This window comes from Parasteatoda tepidariorum, chromosome 8 (assembly GCF_982258835.1).
Source record: "Parasteatoda tepidariorum strain Cologne lab strain chromosome 8, Ptep-v5.0, whole genome shotgun sequence".
NCBI lineage: Eukaryota > Metazoa > Arthropoda > Arachnida > Araneae > Theridiidae > Parasteatoda > Parasteatoda tepidariorum.
In genome coordinates, this window is record NC_141762.1 from 89,150,877 (window position 1) to 89,174,632 (window position 23,756).

The 23,756-nt window shown below is 30.3% G+C and overlaps 1 protein-coding gene and 1 long non-coding RNA gene across 4 annotated transcripts in view; one reads left to right on the forward strand and one right to left on the reverse strand.

Annotated features, from left to right (window-relative positions):
• Window positions 1-1,562: 1,562 nt before the first annotated feature.
• The window catches only part of LOC147806521 (uncharacterized), a 29,667-nt gene continuing 7,473 nt past the window's right edge, over window positions 1,563-23,756 (reverse strand). For 2 of the 3 annotated variants that reach the window (XR_015435932.1, XR_015435931.1), the window contains exons 2-3: window positions 16,360-16,555; window positions 1,563-3,582 (exon numbers count right to left, since the gene is read on the reverse strand). This is a non-coding gene — a long non-coding RNA (uncharacterized LOC147806521). Of the gene's footprint in view, window positions 3,583-16,359; window positions 16,556-20,233; window positions 20,362-23,756 lie in introns of those variants that run through there. The other variant, XR_015435933.1, reaches the window with a different exon arrangement.
• LOC147806522 (uncharacterized) lies at window positions 5,997-13,767 on the forward strand. The gene is made up of 2 exons (XM_087169321.1): window positions 5,997-6,162; window positions 11,489-13,767. Exons 1-2 carry the CDS (start codon window positions 6,129-6,131, stop codon window positions 13,636-13,638), a joined length of 2,184 nt encoding a protein of 727 aa, XP_087025447.1. The 5' UTR covers window positions 5,997-6,128; the 3' UTR covers window positions 13,639-13,767.

A 23,756-nucleotide genomic window follows, 5' to 3' on the forward strand; every position in this document is an offset into this window, starting at 1 on the left:
GTAATGTCAAATTTACAAGATTAGAAGGACAACGACTTCTGTAGTATTCGCTTACAGCTCTGTTTTTCCAAGTCAGATTTACTTTATCAGCCCATATTTTTCCCGCAGTGGTTGTTGTTGTTAATTTACGTCGCATTAGGCTTGCACAATGGGCTATTGGCGACGGTCTGGGAAACATCCCGGAGGATGATCCGAAGACATGCCACCACAATTTTGATCCTCTGCGGAGGGGGTGGCACCTACGCTTCGGTAGCCCGACGACCTGCGCGCGAAGTCGAGCACTTTACGGTAGCACAGTTTAACGAAGAACAATACCACAATACCTGATCGTTAAGACACGGTTCTCACCAGATCACCGAAGTCAAGCATCACTGGCTGCGGTCAGTGTGCCGGCGGGTGACCAATTGGATCAGTCTGAGTAGGGATCGAGGGTGTGTGGTATTGTTCTTCGTTAAACTGTTTAGCCAAAGCAGGGGTATCATCCCCTCTGCAGAGGATCAAAATTGCGATGGCATTTCTTCGGATCATCCTCTGGGATGTTTCCAAGACCGTCGCCAATAGCCCATTGCACAACCTGTAGCCACTCAGTAGACAATAGCACAACCTGCTAGCGAAATCGAGCATTTTACGGTAAAACATTTTAACGAGGGCGGATACCACCCTGCCTGGTCAGTACGCAGTCTGATCAAAGAGGTCACCCACCCGCTTACTGACCACAGCCAGTAATGCTTGACTTAAGTGTTTTACTGGGAACAGTGTCTTTACGACGCGGGACTTCCAGAGGCAAGATTTATTTATTTATTGTTACAAATTTATTGGTACAATTACATAAGTACGACTTATAAGCCTTTGTGAAGTAGAAAAAATGACAGCACAATTTAGAGAAGAAAACAGCACAAAGATACATCCAGAGTTGCGGCAGGATTCGAACCTTCTACCTCCAAGCTGCGAAGCGTTTGGTGAGTGATTTTGCTCGGCAAGGCAAGAGGCAATATTGTTTAACCCTTTGTTGCTGCCCAATTTTGTTTATTTATTCATATATGATGTGCGGATGCGGGTTTTTATTTACCCTAAAAATATCGATTTGTTTTTTACTCTTCAATGTCAGTATAGCTACAAGAGAGAAGTGAAAAAAAGTCGTGAATGTTTTAAGGTATCTAGATAAATAAATACTTTGAGAGTTATTAATATTCTAATGGAAGGTGGGTACTTTATTTACGTCGCACTAGATCTGCACAATGGGTTATTGGCGACGGTTTGGGAAACATCCCTGAGGATGATTCGTAAACACACAATTTTGATCCCTTGCAGAAATGATGGCTCCTTCACTTTGGTAGCACGCGAAGTTGAGCACTTTACGTTCGAACTGCGACCGATACCGAGCCTCCTCGGTCCCTACGTAGGCTGATCAAAGGGTCACCACCAGTCCTCTGCGGACATTAATATTCTAATATTTTTAAGTATAGAATATGGCAAATATAGTAAATATTATAATAATTTTAGATATAAAATCAGACCCAGAATGTACTTTCTCTGAGTTAACCTACTTATTTTATAAAATGACTTACCCCCGTATTCACCGTTGACTCTGACCTAGCGCGTAACTCCCAGTTCCGAAACCCCCGGTTCGGAAACTTTGACCGACAGTTCAAAAGCGATTCCACCATTATTTTTTGACCGTCGGTTTCTCAACTGCGGGTTACTTGACCGGCAGTTACAGGCGGTAGATTTATAGCCGTATTAACAGCGTTTGTTTTCAATTTTCGTTGCTATTTTTTTATAAAAAATTTCTATTAAAAGAAGAAAAAAAAAAGATTGCATCGAGTAATTAAATTTGAATCTCTCCTTTACTGGTCAAATAAAAAATATGTTTAGTTTCGTTTTCCTAACTGACTTGTATTGATGAGCAAAAGGATCCGAGCTTTATTATTATGAATTTAGATATTTTATTATTATGGATATCATAAAGCCGCAAGCAACCATAGAAATGTAACTGAAATTCAATTAAAAATACTTTTATTTCACACAATTATTTAATACTTTTATTTTACACTATGATCAAGGGGATTATGCTAACATCATTATTATCCTTATGCGCGTATTTTTAATCTTTTTTTTTTCTTCCCCTTCATAACATATTATCGATAACTTAAACCATTGAAAAGAATTTTTTTTTTTTTTTAATTTTAAATGAAATTGTATATAATAAACTTCTTAGTACAGATAAGCATAAATCAACACATTCATATTATTCAGAAGTTATAAATGACTACTATTGTGCTGCCATCTGCTGATGATAAGAGAGAATCGACGTCGGTGATATGGTGAATAAGATAACAATTTTTTTAAAGAAAAATGTCATAATCGGAACAAATATTCCGAAACTTTAAAATGTAAAAAAAATTTTATGCCTTTAAAAATTTTATTATTTAGATAATTGTACATGGAAATATATCAGTTATATAATATATATATATATTATGCCCCATATATAATATATATATATATTATGCCCCATATGTCATAAAGTAGTCAGGCTATATATAAAAAATTATAACTAAAGACGGGCATTTTAATTTCATATAGTTTTAAGCAATAAATCTCTTCCAAATGATCCTATTTTTTTGAAATATTCAGCAGATTATTTTATGCTTATAAAATTCTAAATTTCCTGATTTGCAAAGTTATTTGATGCAAATTATTGCGTAGTTAAAATGTTACCTCGGATCAAAATTTGCATTGATTAAGTAATATTTATTTCAGCATAATTTCTAATATATATTTAAAATAATGTATATATTTTTAAATTTAATTAATAGCTTTATTTTATGGATTAAAAATTTTTTTTAAAATTCTTTTCGTTATCTTCAAATCTAAATATTGCACATTATTTTGGAAGTTCAACTCTAAACTATTTTTATTTTTGTGCAAGATCTATCATCTCGATAGATATTATCGAAATCTAAAAACATTTAATGAATTTTATTCTTTTTTAAATTTTATATTTATTTCAAGTATCGATTGTTTTCTTTCTTTAAAAAAAATAAGTAAAAGTTAGTTAAATTATTTACAATATTCTTACTTAAACTATTCATTTGAATTATTAAAGCCGCAATCTTTATTATCCACGACTTTTTTTTTCGAGTGACAAATTATTTAAGTGCTGTAACGACTGCTAATAATAATTTGAGAAATATAAATAGTATCTTCTGTAGAAGATATTAACTCAAGAAAATTTAATTTTCATTTTATTAATAAGCATTTATTTGATATAAATTAATTATAGTTACATCTAGTAAAAAAAGGATCTTATTAAACATAAAAAAAGCAACTGAGCATCAAAATAAAGTGTTATTTAATTTTCATTTTATTAATATATTTTCATTTTATTAATATTATGGTATGCTATTTTTTTGAAGGCAAGGCAAAGATATAAATTAATTATAGTTGCATCAAGTGAAAAATTGACCTCATTGAACATAAGCAACCGAACATCAAAAGTGTTATTTTTGAAAACATAAATAAATAAAAAAATCTCCTTCTTCATATCAGCGTTCAAACTTCTGCTCAAACCGGGGAAATCTGTAGGTCAAAAATACAAAATAAGAATCGTAATTCAAAACAATTAAAATTATCAAACGAAAAAGAGCAGAAATATAAAAAATACCGACGAAGAAAACGAAGTAAATGAGCAAACACTCGTTTACTGCGCATGCCCGGTTACTCTAACCGGGAATACCTTCAGGTTAAAGTTACTTAACTCTGGGTTAGAGTAACTCGCAGTTACGTACACGGTGAAATGAAATTTTGGACTCTAACCTAGAGTTGCTCTCATAAAACCTGTTTTGAACTCTGACTGAGGGTTAGGGTCAATGGTGAATACGGGCGTTAGATTTTTGATTTCCATATATGGGAGGTAACTGCAATATAGAAAATACAGTCCCAAAATTTTAAAAGGTAGAGCGTTCGAAAGGCGCGAGCTCCAAAATGTAGATTTTTTTTTTTTTTTCGAATTTGCCGTGTCTCTCAAACTATTTCAACAAATCACTTTTTTTCAAAACCGTTATAAAATTTGTTTATCCAAAGCAAAACCTAATACCATATTAGAAATAAAATTTATTTTTAATTTGTCACTAATAAGAGAGTTTTGTATAAAAGCGTTTGTTTTTGTGAGAGATATTTTTAAATATTTTTTTAATCGAAGGAGCAAAAATGATTTCTTGCATCATGAAACTTTTTCTCGATTTTTCAACTGATATGATGTAGATTTGTGGATTGAGGTAAAGAGGGGGGGGGGATATTGCGTACGGCGTATTTCTTAAGGAGGGGTTTAATGTAAATTTTTTTTTTGTTTATTTATGAAAGATACATTATTTTTTAAATTATTATTTGAAAAAGGGGCTGAAACTATTTCTTGTATTATGTAAGTTTTTCTCGCTATTTTAATAGATATGATTCAGATTCGTAAAGTTAATGGATCAGACCTTCACGTTCGAAACTTTTCCGGACAAAACTTCGTGAGGGCAAAACTTCGCACTGATTAAGATTCGCGTGAACATAACTTCGACTGGACAAAACTTCAAATAAAAAAATTCTGAAATTAATAATTAACATTGAATTATAAATAATTTACAAATCAATTTAAATAGAAAGAAATTTATCGATTATATAATTTTAATTAATTCAAATTCACAATTATCTTAGAATAATTGCCATAAGTAATTAAAATTAACCGTTATTTATCATTTTTTATTGAATTGGAACAATAACTATCATATTACTGTAATTAATAAGGTTGAAATATTAAATAAAGAAAAATTTATTATAATCGGATATTTCATTCTGTACTTTTTCGTCCTTTTATCTTCCATTCTTCCTTTTTTTATTCGCCTTTTGCAAACAAATCTGGGTTATATAAAAAAAGGTACCTCCATAGGGAAAATCTGTAGGGATATTTCCCCTCTCGCTTTCTGGGCAGTATGAATGCTTCTCGCTGTTTCAATGAATATTCTTTTTATCCGTAATAATTCAGATTCGATCATTGAGGTAAGGAGAAGGGTAAGGGCTTATAGAATGGATGTATTACGCTTTTTTTTTAAAAATTTTATTTCATTTATTTATTCTTCTTTGATTACTTTTTAAAGCGGGAAGATACTATTTAAATTTTTCAATTATGTTTTACTTTTTTTTTGTAATTTTTTTAAGTGAAAAATGTGTTATTTTCTATTTTAAATTATATTTTGTGAAGAAGTTGCTAATGTGAGGCTTAAAGTAGCCAATCGGGGAAATTGGGAGGATTTATGTGTTGGATGTTTATTCGTGATTGGAAGTGAAAGTATTGGTCCTTTTTAATTAGAGTACATCATTCAATCTAATCTTCTCATTTAAAATATTTTCCCCTACAGAATTTTCCCTACACAGGTACCTTTTTTTCCGTACCTTTTTTTCCGGTACCTTTTCTTCCTTGCTTATAGGCACTACTTTTACGCTTAAACATACATATAATGGGTTTATATGTGGGAGATTTTTTAAATACTTCCTATTTGTATTTATTTTCAACGTTAACCAATTTGTACACGAACGTAAACAAGTGCAAACCGGTTTCAGCCATGCAAAAACAATAAAGCTGTGTAGTATCACCTCATAATTAAGATTTCACATAGAATCTTCAGTGCGTAGAATAATTTGGCCAGGGACTGTAGTTTTACTCGACATATTTCGAATAGTTTTTTAATTAACTAGTTTGGATTGCTATCAATGATTTTTATTTATTTATTCAATCTTAAAAAACAAATTACACTGTCAAATAATTATTTATTTTCTGAGATAAAAAGATTCTCCTCAATCACAGCGTCCATTTCTCAAAAGTATTCAGAATGAATGTGAATCTACTGGTATGCAGGTATTAGAATGCAGGGATAGAAAAGGTAGATAAGAAACAATTGATTTGAGAGTTAGTAAGGTGTGGTTATTCCAAGAAGTGAACAATTCGCAGTCGACATTGATGAATGGGCAACATATGATATGCACTTAAGAATGAACTGCTCTGAAATGTACGGGGGTCAGTCGTATGATTGCAAGGTATCTATCTCAAGAAAAGAAATATAGTTTAGTGTATTCAGACGAACATGAGTAGGTGTGAAGTGATTGTAAGAGATAATGGTAAGTACTTATACCCATTCCATAAATAGTTAACTCAATTATAATAAAATACTCATAATTATTATTATTTTTTTTTGTGGAATTTATTTTTGGAAATAAAATAAACTGAATTGTAATGCGAACTAGATAAATATTTCCTTATTAACTTTAGAAAAAGAGGTTTTTTAATTTTTTTTTTATGTATCTCAGAGATGTTGTTTCTCTGTCTCTGTTGTTATATATATATATATATATATATATATATATATATATATATTATGAAATAATTTTATTTCTTTTAAGAAAAATAAAGAAGAAACGTTCTTAAAAAGATATAGTAAATAATGTTTCTAAAATAAATACCGTCATGTGGGGCTACTTTGTGCAAGATTTCGCAGTTTTTGAACTTTGACATGCAAAAAAAACTATGTTAATTCAAACTTTACTAAAATTTATCAATATTATATTCATAACTGGACTCAGACGAGTGAATGTTATCAATATTGGCATTATTTGTATGTAATATTTGCAAATAATAAGTCAAAACATACCTTGCACAAAGTAGCCCCCAAGTGGGGCTACTTTGTGCAGCGATAGGAATTCAGTTTAATAATCATTGTTAGAAAAGTTAATTGTTGACATTTTTAATTACAAAAACATCAAGATATGTAAAGATATTTGTTTGAAAATAACTTTCAGCGTTAAAAAACCATTTTTTATAAAGAATTTTTTTCTTAAAAAGAATGTTTATTTTAAAACATTTGAGTTTAAACAAAAGGAAACCATATACATTTTTGAACATTGAAATGGATGAAATTTCAAAAATAATAATTATTACATTTTCATTAACATTTATAATACTGATAAATTTGAACATAACATGCTTGAATGAACATGACAGAACTTGCTCTTCAGTTTCTGTCAAAATCACCTGATGTCCTATAAAATATATTTTTATGTGTTAAATCGTTTGATTAATTCATTAGAAAAATCTTTGTGGAAGAAAAATAATAGTTTACGAGCACGTTTCACGTGTTTCTTGTGAATTTTATTAGAGATAGTATTTCTGTGGGTTTTGTTCTTCCGAGAAGCTTCTGCAATCGACATGCCACCAGCAACTGCTTGCAAACATTGCTGCAGCTTTTCTAAGGTGTAATCACGGTAGTTTCTCGTTCTAGGTATTTTTTTATAACGTCTGACAATTTTTCTGTCGAAAAAAAAAAAAAACGAATGAAACTTTGCACAAAGTAGCCCCACAATGCATTTTTTTTCATTTTCCGTTTATTTGTTATTAATTTTCAAAATTTTTTAACGCTAACATGATATAATTGTTTATTAATATATAAATAAAAAAATTTGCACTTACGACAATTGTTTTATCAACGTCTTTGCATTTCACGGCTAAAGTTTCCACGCACACTTTTCGACTTCCGACGTTCTCGGAAAATTGTTGACATTGAATAAACAAAACACACTCTGAGATTGTTTTAAAATTCGAAAATTTTTTTGTAGTAATAGAGTTCAAATTTCACACATTTTTAACTTGAAAAAAACATAATACTGAATAGCAGCACTTGAAAAGTGCCAAATTCGAATTTGCACAAAGTAGCCCCACATGACGGTACCATTTTTTAAAAAATAATTAAATATTTTAAAAAACAAAGAATATTTTTAAAATTAAATAATATTCATAAAAATAAGAATTTCCTTAAAGAATAACAATATTAAAAATTAGATCTTTCTTTAAAAAAAATAGCAATATTTTTTTACATATTTATTTCCTTTAAAAAATAAGTAATAATTTAGAATTTAATAAGATTTTTTGAAAATAAGATGTTTTTAAAAATATAAATAATGTTATTTAAATTAAGAATTCCCTTTTAAAAGAATGCATATGTTTTTTAAAGCAAGAAATTCCAATAAAAATGCTATTTTAAAAAAACTAACATTTATTTTTCAAAAATAACTATTGCTTTTAGAAATAAAATTTTATGTAAAATGTGCATAAACTTTTTGATGGTTGAAAATTTAATTCTGTTGCACTTCTTCTTGCTGTTTCAAACATCCTAAGTGTATGATCTTGTAATCTCTTTTTTCTAAATACCTTCCACAGTTATAAGTTGGATAGTTTATAACTAAAAATTTGTTCGAAAAGATTGCATCTTAAATAAGGGGATGCTCTTCCTCTATATTTTGTTCTATATATTTCATTGACAAAAAAACCTCGGTGATAAATCATGCCAAACTATTAAGAGGTTAATGCTAATTTAAAAACAAGTATTTAACTAAAAATAAAACCTAAATTAAAATGCTAAAAAAATAGTATATTATTGAAAAAATAATCTACGTAGTAGCGTATAAAATAAAGTTTTGAAAAATGAAAAAATATAATTAATTATTTGGTAAAATAGTTGTGTGAAACACGCGCTGCCCAGAAATTAAATAATTTAATTTTAGATTGAGACGATATATAACATGCTGAGAAATTTTAAGATGTTTAAAGATCTTGGCACGATTCGATAATTCTATTCTCTTGGTGGTGACATAGAATATCTTCGATGATATTACAATTTTCTCCGATATAACGATAGATTTCATATCTCTTTCATTTTCATTTAAGTTGTAATTGCTTGAAAATTATTAAATATATTGTTCCATATCAATTTGTACTTATGTATATTAAAATTGTATCAATTATTCCATGAACTTACAAAAATTTTTTTTTTAAAAAAAAGCAGATGTATAACCTAATTTTATCAGAAACATGATTTTATAAAATTCAACATTCGTTAAACATAATGTTTTATTCGAATGTCTTTGCTAAATTACGAGTAAATTTTAAGATGACTTAAAAAGAAGCATCATATTTCATAATTAAGAAAAAAATTAACATTCAGCTCTCAGCGGAAAAAATATGAATGAAGTTTTACGCTGCGCATGCGTAAGTCAAGTTCCTCGTACGTTAACCACATTTAAATATTAATCTCCCCATTTAAATATTTCTACATTGTCACCAAATCATTTTTTTAAAAAGTAATTAATTTTAATTTATCTCGGCTTCTACTAAATAAAAACAATTTAAACTTTAATTTTGCTCTAGAAAAAAACGTGGGGTTATATGGTATAAAAAAAAATTATTCCTCATAATTCAAATTGTTTTCATCCACAATTAAATTAATTAATAAATAATTATTAAAAATTAGTGTTTCAGTTAAATTATCTTTCAATAGATGGGTTTCGTAAGTGAGTGCGAGTTTTTTTAAAAATATAAATTGCTCATTTAATTATTAAGACATGACTAAAAACACAGCAAGGGAAATTAGCATTAAGGGGACCAAAATTTCGCCCACACTCCAGACCCAACTATTAGGGTCACAATTGCCCGATCGCAGCTACCCCCTATATTTTACAGGTCAAGAATCCCAACATGTAAAAAAAAATTATGTTTATTCATGCTTGAGCAGGGCCGCCTCGAGGTGGCCCTGACTTGAGGGTGTCTCCTTCTTTTCACCTAACCCATTTCAGACCTAAAAGATAATTAATGATGTGCACCGAGGGTCCGTTTGTAGGGGGAGGGTACTATTTCCATGGAGGGATTTTATATAGGGGACAGAATCCTTTTCTCCAGGAAAACAACTTGAAAGAGAAATACATTTTCCCCTCACCACCGTTCATTTATACTCTCGTTAACATATACCGTTCACCTTTTTTTTGGAGCCATTTTCGAAAATGTCTGAGTTAAAATATATCAAATCTTCCAGAAATGGTTATCTTTTGCTTTATAAAAATTATCTCTTCAATATATATCGAAAATATAAGGGCGACACAATTTATTGGCAATGCGAAATTAATAATGAAAAATGGCATCGAATTTATACGATTATTATTATTTAAACATTAATATTTCATTTTAATATTTTTGATATAATCTTTTTTTGATATTAATATAAGAACAAAGTGAAAATTTAATTAAAAAAAACTCATTTGATTAGGGCCGTAAACAAGAGTCTGTGTTATGAATCACATATTTAATAAGAAAATCGCTCATTCATTTTATACAGTAAACAGACATTCAAAACAACTTTCTAAACTATTAAACATTTTGCTAATTTATTAATAAATTTATTTTTATATCATTTTTAAAATACAAATCTTTATGTAAATTTAAATATTTAACCTGTAAATTTATAAATGCCATTAAAAAAACAAACAAACTGAAATTTAGTTATAACTTTGAAAGTTTAATCAAAATAAAATTTACTCATTTAGAAAATATAAGATTAATTCCCTGTTTAGTTTATATGACAACCTATTCTTCTCAAAAATGGTAAGGCCAGAAATAATTCCCTGCAATTTGTAAATTTGCAAATTAATGTACGTTGTTTGAACAATTAGAGAACAGTTAAATATCATAACTAAAACATATAATTGGCTGAATACTGCTCTAAAGTTAATACAGAATAAAAATTTATTAATTTAGAAGCCCCTAGAGACCATTATCCCTAGAGACCATTAAGAATGAAACTTAGTACGTGAAAATCTGGCCATTAAAAAGAAAGTTATTCAGGTTTTTTTTTGCGCACTATGCAGTACGTAAAAAAGAAGGTAAAACGAATCACACTGAATAATTTATTAATAGTTCAAGGGAGAGAACTTTAATATGCTAATCAATTAGTGCACGGTCTATATTTATAGTGACGAAATCAGACACTAAAACGCATTTTCTTTGAATTTCTTACAAAAATTATGTACTTCTGAACACAAATGTGCATAGTTCCATGACTTTAACTTCTTTTTTTTTTAAATTATTAAAATGTATTAATAGCATTTAGTATAACTAAATACGACTAATAAGATTTCTTAATACGTAGCACTTTCTATGTAATGTACATAAATTAAAACTAAAATCTTTCATCATACTGCAAGTTCAAACAAGATATAGAGTCAATGATACCGTATATCTTGCGACTACTCATATTTTATGCTATCCACCTGCAATTACCAGTTGATTGAACTGCACGAAATTGTCACTGCGCGATGCCACAAAGAAGTAGTTAATAATTGGTATTCAAAAAACCGATTTTTGAAAAATATCTCAAGTTAAAAAAAAAATTAAAAAAATTTGAGTTTAAAAACAAAAAAATAAAAAAAAATCATAAAATATTAACTAAATTGCATTAGACATAACTTAAGTATTGTAAGCAATACTTGATTTCTTCTTAACTCGTAACATGTAGATTAAATGTATGACTTAGGTTCATGATAAATTACGTATGCATTATGTTCTTTGAACTGTTTTCCTTCGAATCTTTAATTCAATAGTAAAGTTAAAAATTGTATTTTACAGATGGAATCTGGACACCCAAAACTTCAAAAACAGAATCGACTGAAAGAGCTGACTTCATAAATCATTTTTCTGAACCTCCTTCTTTGCAGCATATTGCAGTAGTGTCGATTGCAATTGGGCTATGGATGGCGCCTGATATAAGGAATGAAATGACATCTTCTTTCTTATCTTCTTTCTCAAACTATAGCAGAGATAGGGCTGAGTTGGAGACAAGAATATTAAACAAATTGTCCAATAGCTCTTTGCCCTCATCGCTGAAGACTGAAATCTCATACGTTATTCGACCCATTAAGTGGCAGTTGTCGAAAGCGCTTCGTAGTTTCTATAGGTGGACAGGATATCAAAGAAATCTCTGTGAATATTACATGAAGCGTGGTACAATTTATTGGACAGTAGAGGGGACAGTTGACATAGTTAAATCCCTTAAGGAACTGTTCGATAATGGAACCTTAGGAAGCTTTGATATTTGCGTTTTGTATGAGATAGCCTGCTCTCACTGTTTAGAGGAATATGCTTCACTTTTGTGGGAGAAAATTCCAGAACAATTTAGAAACAGCTTTAGAATGCACAGGGATGATTTGATAACATATTGGACATGTGTCCTCGACAATAATTTAGGGAGTTTTCTAACTAGACTCATAGATTATGAAAACATATACGATAATAAGTTTAGTATTGATGTAAATATGATTGCTTGCTCGATTCGAATTGGTAACATAGTTGCCCTGAAGTATTTTTGGAAAAAGTTGTCGGAGCAGGAGAAAAACGATCATTTGAGTAAGTGGATTTTGCAAACTACTCAACGTATGGGAGTTCTAAGTCATATACCTTATCAGGATTCTTCAGAAGCTTTAGATATTTTATGTTTTTTATTATCTCATGTCAAACGTTTCACTCAAATGACCAAATTTTTTCGGAAAAATTCTCGCGCATTAGTGTTTTTGTTCGAAAGTTGGCCATATCAAAGGATACTCTTGTCCACTATTTTTGAACTATTTGATAATCTGCAAGAAGAAGTTTATGCAGTTGTAATGGAGGAAATTAGTTCTAAGATGAATAAAAGGGGAAATGAAATGATGATTTTAAAAGAAATATGGTGTGCCAGTCCTTTAAGACTAAGACGATCATTTCTGAAAGATAAACTTTGCGTCGTAGTGTTGTTGCGTTTGCTGGAATTAGAAAATCTGAACATGGCTGTTAGGATATTAAATGATGCTTCCAAAGAAGAGATGAGACTATTTATATGCTTTATGTTTGGTCGGCCTGAATTTAAGCGTGCTATTTATTCAAGCAATTTGAATTCGCTTCACGAGTTATTATCAAAATCTACCTTGCCACCAGAATGTTATCCCTATAAAATCAATCTTATTGAGCAAAGAGAACAAAATAGACTTATAATATCGTGGCTTATTAGATTCAGCGATTGGCATATTTGTATTGAGTGGATATGCGATGGCAACATCCAAGCACTTGAGTCCTTCTTTAGATGGGTTTATCAATCTGTGGGAATTGAAACATTTAAGAAAACTCTATCGTCTCCGGATGTTATCTATTTGACATTAATATTTTTGTCCAACTATGAACGTGTGGGCCAGTTCATGAATTGGTATTTCCAGACGGGAGAGGAAATTCAACAATTTAAAACAAATTTTTTGCGAAAATGGGATAATTATTTTTTCAAGCGATTCATAGACATGCCGTTCATTGTATCAAAAAGAGAAGGCGATGTGTTACAAAAATTTATAAGCTACAACTTGTCTTCACTTGAAAACGTTGCAGAATTTCGACTTATTTGTCGTAGTTGTATAGAGTATGCACTGAGTAAGGGTTTTCTTGAAAGTGCCACCTTACTTTTGAATGCATCTTTTGATAATATCAATGAAGTGAAACGATACAAAAACGAACTAATTCTATCTGAGAAAGGAATTATGAAGGATCTAATCTTTAAGCAATCACTAACTGATGCTGACTGGAATCGCGTGAAAGAAATCGTAATGTGGTCTTCGCCTCTATTCCAAAATACAGTCACGGAAATAAAGTCCCGAATTCATGAACAAAAGACTAAAAACTCTTTCCAAAATGAATTGAATCCGCAGATTTCAGCTCTTCTTGATTTACTGGAGAATGTTAATAAGAAAGATAACAGATGATAGTCGACAATTTTTTTACGATCAAAAACCAATGCAAATAAAATCATATTTTCTGTTAAAATACAAATACTGTTCAATGCGCAATCACTGTCAAACGATTAATTGTCTTATAATAAATAGGAGATTCCATTTTTTAGTGTTAGTTCTTTAGTGTTAATGAAACAATATCCGTTATATATTATTTGTCACAACTTCAATAACTATATATATATTTCTCTTACTAGGCGCTGTTCTACCGTAAAGTGCTCGACTTCGCGTGCAGGTCGTCGGGCTACCGAAACGGGGGTGCCATCCCCTGATTTGCCCTCCCCAAAATTGTGATGGCATGTCTTCGGATCATCCTCAGGGATGCTTCCCAGACCGTCGCCAATAGCCCAATGTGCAGCTCTAGTGCGATGTAAATAAACTACAACAACAACTCTTACACGGCGACAAAAAAAGTCTCATTACAACTCCCCGAATGGCGACGCTAGAAAATCGGAGAAAGATTGCAGCTAAAAACACTTTTAAAAACGGAAACTGAAATAACCAGAGAGAGCATTCTCATCAAATGTGATCTCTTCCGAAATTCAACCTATCAGCTGCCGCACGAATTTATATATTCCGAATTTATTTGACGATTTTTGATTTATATCACGAATTTATTTGTTTTATTATTGTTATTAGTTATGGATTCATTGAAAAATGAATCTCAGTCGCGCTGTTACGCATTAAGATCTTATACTATAGCACATTTCTAATTGTTTTAAGGAATTGCATGTCATTTATTTGAATTCAAATTTATTTTAATGACTAAGTATTTACTAAAAAGATATATAGTTTTTTAAAAAAAAGTTGTTATATGGATTTGAATGATTGTTTTGAATTCTTAGAATTTTGTGCATTTGCAATGTACCTAAGTTAGTAGCGAGCGAAGCGAGATTGGTTTGTGAAGCAAACCATATAAGATTGCGTAGCAACTTTCGGGGGTTGGAGAGCGTCAGCGAGCAGGGGGCGCAGCCCACTAGTTACTATTATTTTCGTTATACCTGGAGAAAAATTAAAAATTTTTGGTGATTTATTTCCACCCACTATTCCCAAAAAAACAGTCATTAAGAATATATATATATATATATATATAAAGTTCAAAATGAAGATAAAACAAAGAAAAATTATAGACATATGAAAAAAGGGGGGAAATAATAAGTAAAAAAATAACAAACAACAGTTTAAAAAAAAGAATGAAATTTTATTTAAAATTTTTTTTTAAAAATAAAATTTCATCCTTTTTTTTTTAAACTGTTCTTTGTTATTTTTTCAATTATTATTTCCCCCCCCCCTCCTTTTTTTCATATGTCTATAATTTTTCTTTGTTTTATCTTCATTTTGAACTTATCTAATGAGTTCTGTTTACTTGCAGCTTAAGCGCAATAAATGAAACTTATTGTTTTCTTAACTTTCTTCGTGTTTTCTTGTATGTATTTATTTATTTATTATGTATATATATATATATATATATATATATATATATATATATATATATATATATATATATATATATATATATATATATATATATATATATATATATATATATATATATATATATATACTTTTTAGTGCGTTGCTTTGCTCCATAATGCTACAAACCTATAATTATAACGACCGATACATAAAGTCCCGTTTGCTCTTCCAAATACACATCGTATTATTTTAGGAGCCGTTAGAATATCTGAACTGAGCCACAGATTTAAAACTAACGACGGAATTTCTTTTTTTTCTTCTTCCTGTTCCCTGGAAATCACTAAAAAGAAAGGTGTTTAGCTTTTTTGAGAACTAACATTATTCCTGTGAGAGTGAGTCTATGGGTAACAAAAACGTGGAGGAAAATAGTCAAACTACTATTACTAAAGGCATTTCCACTTAATAAATGAAAACATGAATTCGATAGGAATAGTGACAGAACTACTTATTATTACTTAGGCTATCTTGATTGTATTCATGGGTATTAAAAAAAGTGTTGAATATTTTCCATTATTACGAATTGGAAGTGTTTGTGGAACGACCTCGGACTTTCTTGCATGCATTTGTGATTTTCGCAAATTTCTTCGCAAAGGGTTAGATAAATTCATCGCTCTTGAGACTCTAATTTGAAAATTAAATTTTTTTCTCTTCGTAAGGTAGTTTATTTTAGAGATTAGACATGTGTTATTCATATACTTTTTTAACGATTCAAAGATCAATTAGAATTAAAATGAAAGTAACACTTTATTATCATTCGCAGTTTTAACATTTTCGTATTCGCAATTGTATATTTTGCATTCAGATTTGTCAGGATCTGATGGAATTTCAGCCCACATAATTTTAAAATCTTCAACTGTCAGGCTCCTATGAAGAGCTTAATTTTCGGCTGAACATACTTGACGAAACAATTTAATTTTCGGCTGAACATACTTGACGAAACAATTTACGATTCAAAGATCAATTAGAATTAAAATGAAAGTAACACTTTATTATCATTCGCAGTTTTAACATTTTCGTATTCGCAATTGTATATTTTGCATTCAGATTTGTCAGGATCTGATGGAATTTCAGCCCACATAATTTTAAAATCTTCAACTGTCAGGCTCCTATGAAGAGCTTAATTTTCGGCTGAACATACTTGACGAAACAAATAAAATAATGAGCTTAGATATCAAAAATACTACTATACTTTTGGTAGAATAACAAAATCATACATACGTATCCTAATAAAGTCACATTTATAAGTAGCTTAATATAAAAACATTATCATCATATCCAGTTTTAAAGTTTTTGTATTCGCAATTGTATATGGTGAATTCTGGTTTGTCATGATCTGAAGGAATTTCAGACTGCATAGATTTTATTTCTGCAACTGTCAAGCTTTGTTCTCGGGCTTAATCACTCCTGAAAATACCTGTAGAAGCAAATAAATCTTAGATATAAGCTATACTTTTCGTAGAAAATGCAAATCATGCATGAATATATTTATAAGAGTTGCAAAACTACAGAAAGTGGAAAAAGAAAAAAAAAACACAGAACTAAAGTTAAAACTTTTTAGTTTTAGCAAATTAAGAAAAAGTACTGCATATGTTGAGCGTTTGACTACATTTAATAAATCAGTATAAAATTTTGATTTTCGTTGCTTTTGCTGTTTGATAATTAATTTCATGATGATTGTTGCATAATATTTTAAATATTTTTCATAAAGGGACTTTTATTGTTATAAAAATACAAACATTTTGTTACACTAATAACTATAAATGGTCTTCAATATTTACCATTTATGATAGGCATTAAATGAATTTAAATTCTTTTTTATTATTAAGTTTAACTTTTTATTAAGTTTAACTTTTTATTAACTTTTAATTTTTAATGGTAGTAAACAAATAAATCGTTATTAATAATTAAAAGATTTTATAATTTAAAAAGGGAGTTCTGAACGAAAATAAATTGAAATGTTTAGAAAAAAGAGAAGTTCTTAAACTGATTACTACAATTGAAGCTCGCTTCATTATGTACTAGTAATACTTATTTAAATATTTAAACAAGCAATAAATTGTGTAATAATTCAATTCCAACTCTTTTTTAGAAAACTCATTCAACTGTAGGGAATTTTCTAAACTGTATATAAACTAGGAAAATTTTTATCAGGAGAAAATCTTGGATCTACTGGTAAATCCAGTAGGGTTCATTGCGATGTTTATGCTATACAAGTTTTAAAAAAAAAACACAGTAATTTGATTAATTAAATCCATTTTGTCAAGAAAAGAGTTAATTACACGTCTGACAAATAATTATTTTTTATTCGTTATCTCAGATAAATTCATTTGTCAGCAAAATTAAAGTAAGAATGATACTAATTCACTTGAAAAAATCGTTTAAAATTGACATACTATATTGAAGCAGATGATTATTAATTTTGGTAATAATTACGAATTGAAATAAATGAAATAAGTCATGAGCCACAAAATTAAAAAAATCAAAGGTGCTTATTAGCTTAGAGAAACCGTTAAAAATCGTCACACTATTATTGAAAACAATGATGCGTAATTAATGCTGATAATACGCATTTCATTTTATAACCACCGTTGACCTGTAGATCCAATGTTTTGGGTATACGACCACCAGCGTTCAACTCCGTAGCCTTGTAATTTTGAACCCAATCCAGAGGACAAGGGAGCTCCTGATCAAGTATTGGAAGAAATTTGCCTTAGGAGAGGACGTTATGACGAAACTAACCTGCGTTTCATGGAGAGGAAAACCACGAAAATCTCCCACGGTTAGCCTGATGGCTAAGGAGCTGTCACCCATGATCCACCTGCCACTGAGGATATTTTACGTCAGCACTGTGGTCGGTGTGATCCAGGTGTGAAATTCGTTTCAACCGACCATCGCTGGAAATCGAACCCAGCTCACCTCATTGAAAGGCTATAACATGCATTCATTGAAAATTTAATTAATTTTTTACATACGTCGTTGAACAGCCGACCCAATTTTGTGTTTACGACTACTTACGTTCAACTCCGTAGCCTTGTAATTTTGAACCAATCCAGAAGATAAGGAAACTCCTGGATCAGTACCTTTAGAGGTATTGATTTGTTATGGCAACATAGAGGACTTTGCGATAAGACAGATTTAACGTGCATCAGTCACCATTTACTGCACGGGGTGTCTTCGGCTCGCCTGGGAATGAACCCACGAACACTTGGACATGGGCGCAGTGCCCTACCAACCAGACTATCCCAGTCTAACACGTATCAATTGAAATTTAAAAAAAAAATCTATCTGTTAATAGGTATAGTTAAACGAAAAATGATACTTATTAGTTTTTTGTTTTGGAGATATAATTATCCGCCATATTATTAATGATATCAATTCTTAATTAATATTGGTAATATGTATTAATTGAAATAAAAAAAATAGATAGGTTTCGTGCTAAAAGGCAAGGTTAATGGAGAAAAGGGAAATGCGTTTATAATTTTAGTTATCGCCTTATGCAGATGACTCTTAATTAGTTTTGATAATATGTTCTACTGGTACAAAGATAATTGCTGCAGTTTTTATAAGGATTCTACCACGGGTTTTCCGAAGTTTTAGAAAATATTTTTCTAGTGGTAGAAGAGATAGTATATTAATATTTCAATGAATTATAACTAAAACAACTTGTTTTTAACACTACATACAAATATTTTAAGTAGTAAATTATAGATCAGATAGATAAATACCACTTGTATATAAGAATTCTACTTGTTTTTAAAATTCCAGTAATAGATTGCTGCCACTGATAAATATATTTCGTATAAAACTCAAATATTGAGGCTATGCAATAGGCATCAAGCATACAAATATGAAGAAAATGCATTTTTGATATATTTGGTGATTGTTAAAACTGCACAGCAGTGTATTCTTAATTATCAAATATAAGTTATTAGTGTTAAAATTATAAGCAGTTTTAATATCGATACAGTGAAAATGAGTGTCTAATTGACCTTTCAAAGAGATGTGTATAATAGGAAATTACTTGGTAATGGTAAATTTTGACTATCATAAGTTGGCCGCGTGCAATTTCCGCAAGCCCAATGATGATAGACGCAGTTAATCGCTATTTTGATAGAATTGATACAAAAACATGTTTTGCTTATTTTATTAACTTAAAGTCAGAGGGTAAAAAAATAATAAATAAATAAATAAAATTATTTTATCCTCATTAATTGAGTTCACTGGAAAAACCAGGTTAGTGATATTTTCAGAGAGGCTATAAACAGGATGAGAAGAACTGGGTAAGATCTCCAAATGATTTTATTATCAATCAATTAGAAATCTGGATTAATAATTTCTTGTCTTAATTTAGTACCGCTGCTTAGTTTGAAAATAAAAAAAATATTCAAACACACTAAAAACTAACGTGCATTGGTCATGTTAAGATTAAATTATAAGCAAAAACAATTCTGCTATATGTAACTCACCCATACTGAGGCAAACAATTTGTTAGTTATTTTCACTAATTCATAAATGCTCCTAAAAATGTCACTTACCTGGTTTTTCCACTAAACTATTCAAAAGTACTGGTGTAATCTTTTCAGATTTGAGTATGATTTTGCATTGCTTAATACTGATTTATTAATATATATATATATATATATATATATATATATATATATATATATATATATATATATATATATATATATATATATATATATATAGTATATATATATATATATATATATATATATATATATATATATATATATATATATATATATATATATATATATATATATATATATATATATATATATATATATATATATATATATATATATATATATATATATATATATATATATATATATATATATATATATATATATATATATAACCCCTTTCACTCACTCTGACAGTTCAAATAATTACGTAAGGATATTTTCGGCAATTTTGAACTCATTATCAGCAAAAAATACACCTTTATTATCAGAAAATATACACTGTTAAAAATTTTTCATAAGAAAAGGATAAGTTTACTACCTTCAAAGTAAAGTTGTTATAAATTTACTATATTTAAACAAAACAGACAAATTACTATACATACGATGGTATTCAAACTGTTAACTTCGAGAAAAACTGTTTGTAGAGGCTGTTGGTTGCGACAGCTGAGATACCATGAAAAGCAGAGGTAGAAGGATCGAGTATTGGATCGAATACCGAAGGTAGGAGGACGAACCGGAATAGTTCCTGCGCGAATGAATACCGGCGGAGGAGCATCAACCGGCGGTTGTGCAACGTCCGAGACTTCGTACCGATATTCCATTTCTATCCGGTGACGCCCACCTGCAGTATGAGATGTTTACAATCGAAAGTTTAAGTTTTAATTGTTCTTTTAATAACAACTTTTAAATGTTTTAACGAATAACCTGTTAATTGTGAAGTTTCTTAATGGGTTTTTATCTTTTACTATTCAAGATGATGTTTTATTGCCATATTGTTTCATTCGACGTCTTACTGTAATGAACAGTTAATGAACTGTTCATTAACTGTTTTTACCTAATACGATTAAAAAACTAGAATTTTATAGCCTCAACTAGCCAACCCAATGAAACCACTAAGATTCTTGCACATATTATAGCAGAGAAGGCTAATCTGTCAATCTCATGTGCGACAGATCGGGAGTTCGAGTCCCGCCGTTGACACAACAATATTTCCATAACCTAGCTCCAATGACCATTACCTAGGAAAAATCCTAGCTACAATGTCCAATCAAATGTTATTTTTTATGGTTTTGAAACCTTACTAATTGTAAATGGTTAAAAAACCGTATAGTATTGCATGTTTTTTTAATTTTTTTTTAACAATTTTAGTTGTAAATGGTTTCAAAATCGTTAATATAAGAAATTATCTTTGCCCTAAACTTTACGATTAATTTGATGGACAGACTACTGCCGGTTATTTTATCATAATTTTAGAATGAAAATTGTAACGGTGACCATATACATCGTTAAAGTAAAGCTTGCGTAAGAAACTTAATTTTACCTAAGCATACTTAAGCTTACGTAAGAAAATCACAACCCCCTTACTTTTTTGATGAACTCTGAAATTCCCAGAAAAAATTTTCCAACTTTCTCATTCCTCAAACTTGACTTTTATTCAACTTGAAATTTTTCCAAAGTTTTGTAACAATTTATTTCGTCTTTAAAAAGAAAATTAAAAATATGGTGATTTTAAAGCCGTATGTTAGCATTGGTATCAATCCTCCATATTCCACCTGTCAGCAAAAATAAACATATTATGCACCACCAACACTATATGATGCTTACGCAATCTTTCAACAGCCTCTGTTCTTCAAAAGAAGAAAAAGATTGAAAATGAACTTTAAATTTTCAACGGAGTTTTACAATGTCGAAAAAATATTCTCATATTAAAATTTAGTCAGTATACCCAGACAGGATTTTGTCTGTTTGAATAACAATAAGAGTAAAATTAAAAACAAATCTTAAAAAGAAAATGTATAATATATTACTATATTGTTTTCAATATAAACATTTTTCTCCTTTAGATTGTGAAAAAAAGAAGTAGCAAACGTAAAAGTTCAAGTGTTTCCCCTTCATCATCATCATCATCATCAATGGCGCGACAACCCAGGGTGGGCCTTGGCCTTCTCAAGAAATTTTTTTCCCAGGGTAACCTTTTTCCTGCTAGAGTTTCCCAGTTTGTAGTTTTTAAGACCATGATGTTTTCGTAGGCCATCCATCCATCTCAAATTCGGCCTGCCTCTTTTTCGTGTGCCAACTGGTCTGGCATTGAAAACTCTTTTCGTTTACGGTCTTCATCCTTTCTGATAACGTGGCCTGCCCATTCTATATTTTGTTGTTTAATAAAGTTAATACTGTCAGGTTCATTATATGAGTGTTAAAGCTCTAAATTTGTTCTTCTAAGTCACACAAAATTTTTTTGAATTCCTCCAAAAATACTTCTCAAGACCTTTCTCTCATAGGGACCCAACATAACCTCATCCGTACAAGATATGGTCCAGGTTTTACAAGCATATGTTAAAATTGTAGATTTATATCATAAAACTTTTGTTTTTCTATGAGTAACGTAAGCTTTAATGTATTTTCGAATTCTATTAAAACATCTATTGGCTAGAGTAATTCTTATTTGTATTTCCATTGTAATATTGTTCCTGTTGTTGATTACAGAACCCAAGTAAATGAAAAGTGCTCACACACTACATTTAATTAAGCGCAACGTTCCGTTCAACTCCGTCCTTTTCATGTGCTGTTGATTTTATTTAATAACTTCATAACCGTCGTTGAACAGCCTACCCAATTTTAGGTTTATGACTATTTATGTTAAACTCAGTAGCCTTGTAATTTTGAACCAATCCAGAAGACAAGGAAATTCCTGGATCAGTGCCCCCAGAGGTATTGATTTGTTATGGGACCATGGAGGACTTTGCAGTTCGACAGATTTAACATGCATCAGTCACCATTTACAACACGTGTAGTCTTCGGCCGGAGAAGATCGAACACACGATCTCTTGGACATGGGCCCAGTATTCTACCATCTAGGCTATCACGGTCCAGAGATATGGTTTGGTCACCGCGGGTGGCCAGCCGACCCACGAAGGGGGTTTACGTTTCTTCGCGGCCACTGCGTTGCTTTTCCCCTTCACTTCCGGAGGTCGTCAGGATCCAGGCCCGTCGGCCGAGGAAACCATACTGTCGTCACCCAGAAGACGCGTGTGCAGTCCTGCGCACCTAGTGCCCAATCCCACAACCCCAAACACCAATTAAGTTCGTCTGTCGAGGCTTCTAAAAGGGAACGGTTAGTACATGAAAAAATTAAAAATTAAAGAAAAAATACCAATTACATACAAAACTACAAAAATTGACAATTATAAATTACAAAATTCATGAAAGTAACAAGTTAAATTATTGTTATTGCGCGATTGTTATACCTAGTTGCTTATTTAGAAGCTGACTTTATTATAGAAATTATACATTTATATATTTCGTAGATTACATAAATTCAGTAAATTACATTAATTTAAACACCTGATATATCTCTAAATGCTTAACCTACTAAACTTAACTTACATTAAAGCTTATTTATAAGCCTAGACATATATTGGTCTTCGTTTGTTGCTGTTGTTGTTGTCGTTTGACAAGTGCAGAAAAGTACAAGTCAAATGGGACCGAAGGCAAGTTATAGAGGGGTTCGCCATAGCCTCGATAGGTAGGACTTCTACCTGTTGGTCCGAGGAAGGTATTTTATTTCCCTTCTATCACCCACTGGAAAACGAGTGGAGGCATTTTAGAATAATGACTAAATTATTGATTCGACTATACTTGTTCCTTTTTGGTTGAAAGATTAACTCTTTTTTAAAGATCTATAAAAATTTAACCCTCATTTCTGGTACAAAAGATGAAGGTGCACTTTATTGCATCAAAATAAAAATTGACAGAAAACACTTATTTTAAAATAAAATTTGAACAAATATATAAAAAGGTATAATTAATAAATTTTAAACTGTTTATTTAAATTTTTTGTCATGACTATAAAAATCAATGCATGAAAAACAAGTTTTCAAAACGTTGAATAGCTAAGATAAATTA

What these genes read in the sequence shown, in the direction of transcription:
- LOC147806522 (XM_087169321.1), top strand. Translation starts at nt 6,129, where the DNA reads ATGAGTAGGTGTGAAGTGATTGTAAGAGATAATG. An exon ending in AGTGATTGTAAGAGATAATG is followed by an intron (nt 6,163 to 11,488) that starts GTAAGTACTTAT and finishes TGTATTTTACAG; the next exon opens with ATGGAATCTGGACACCCAAA.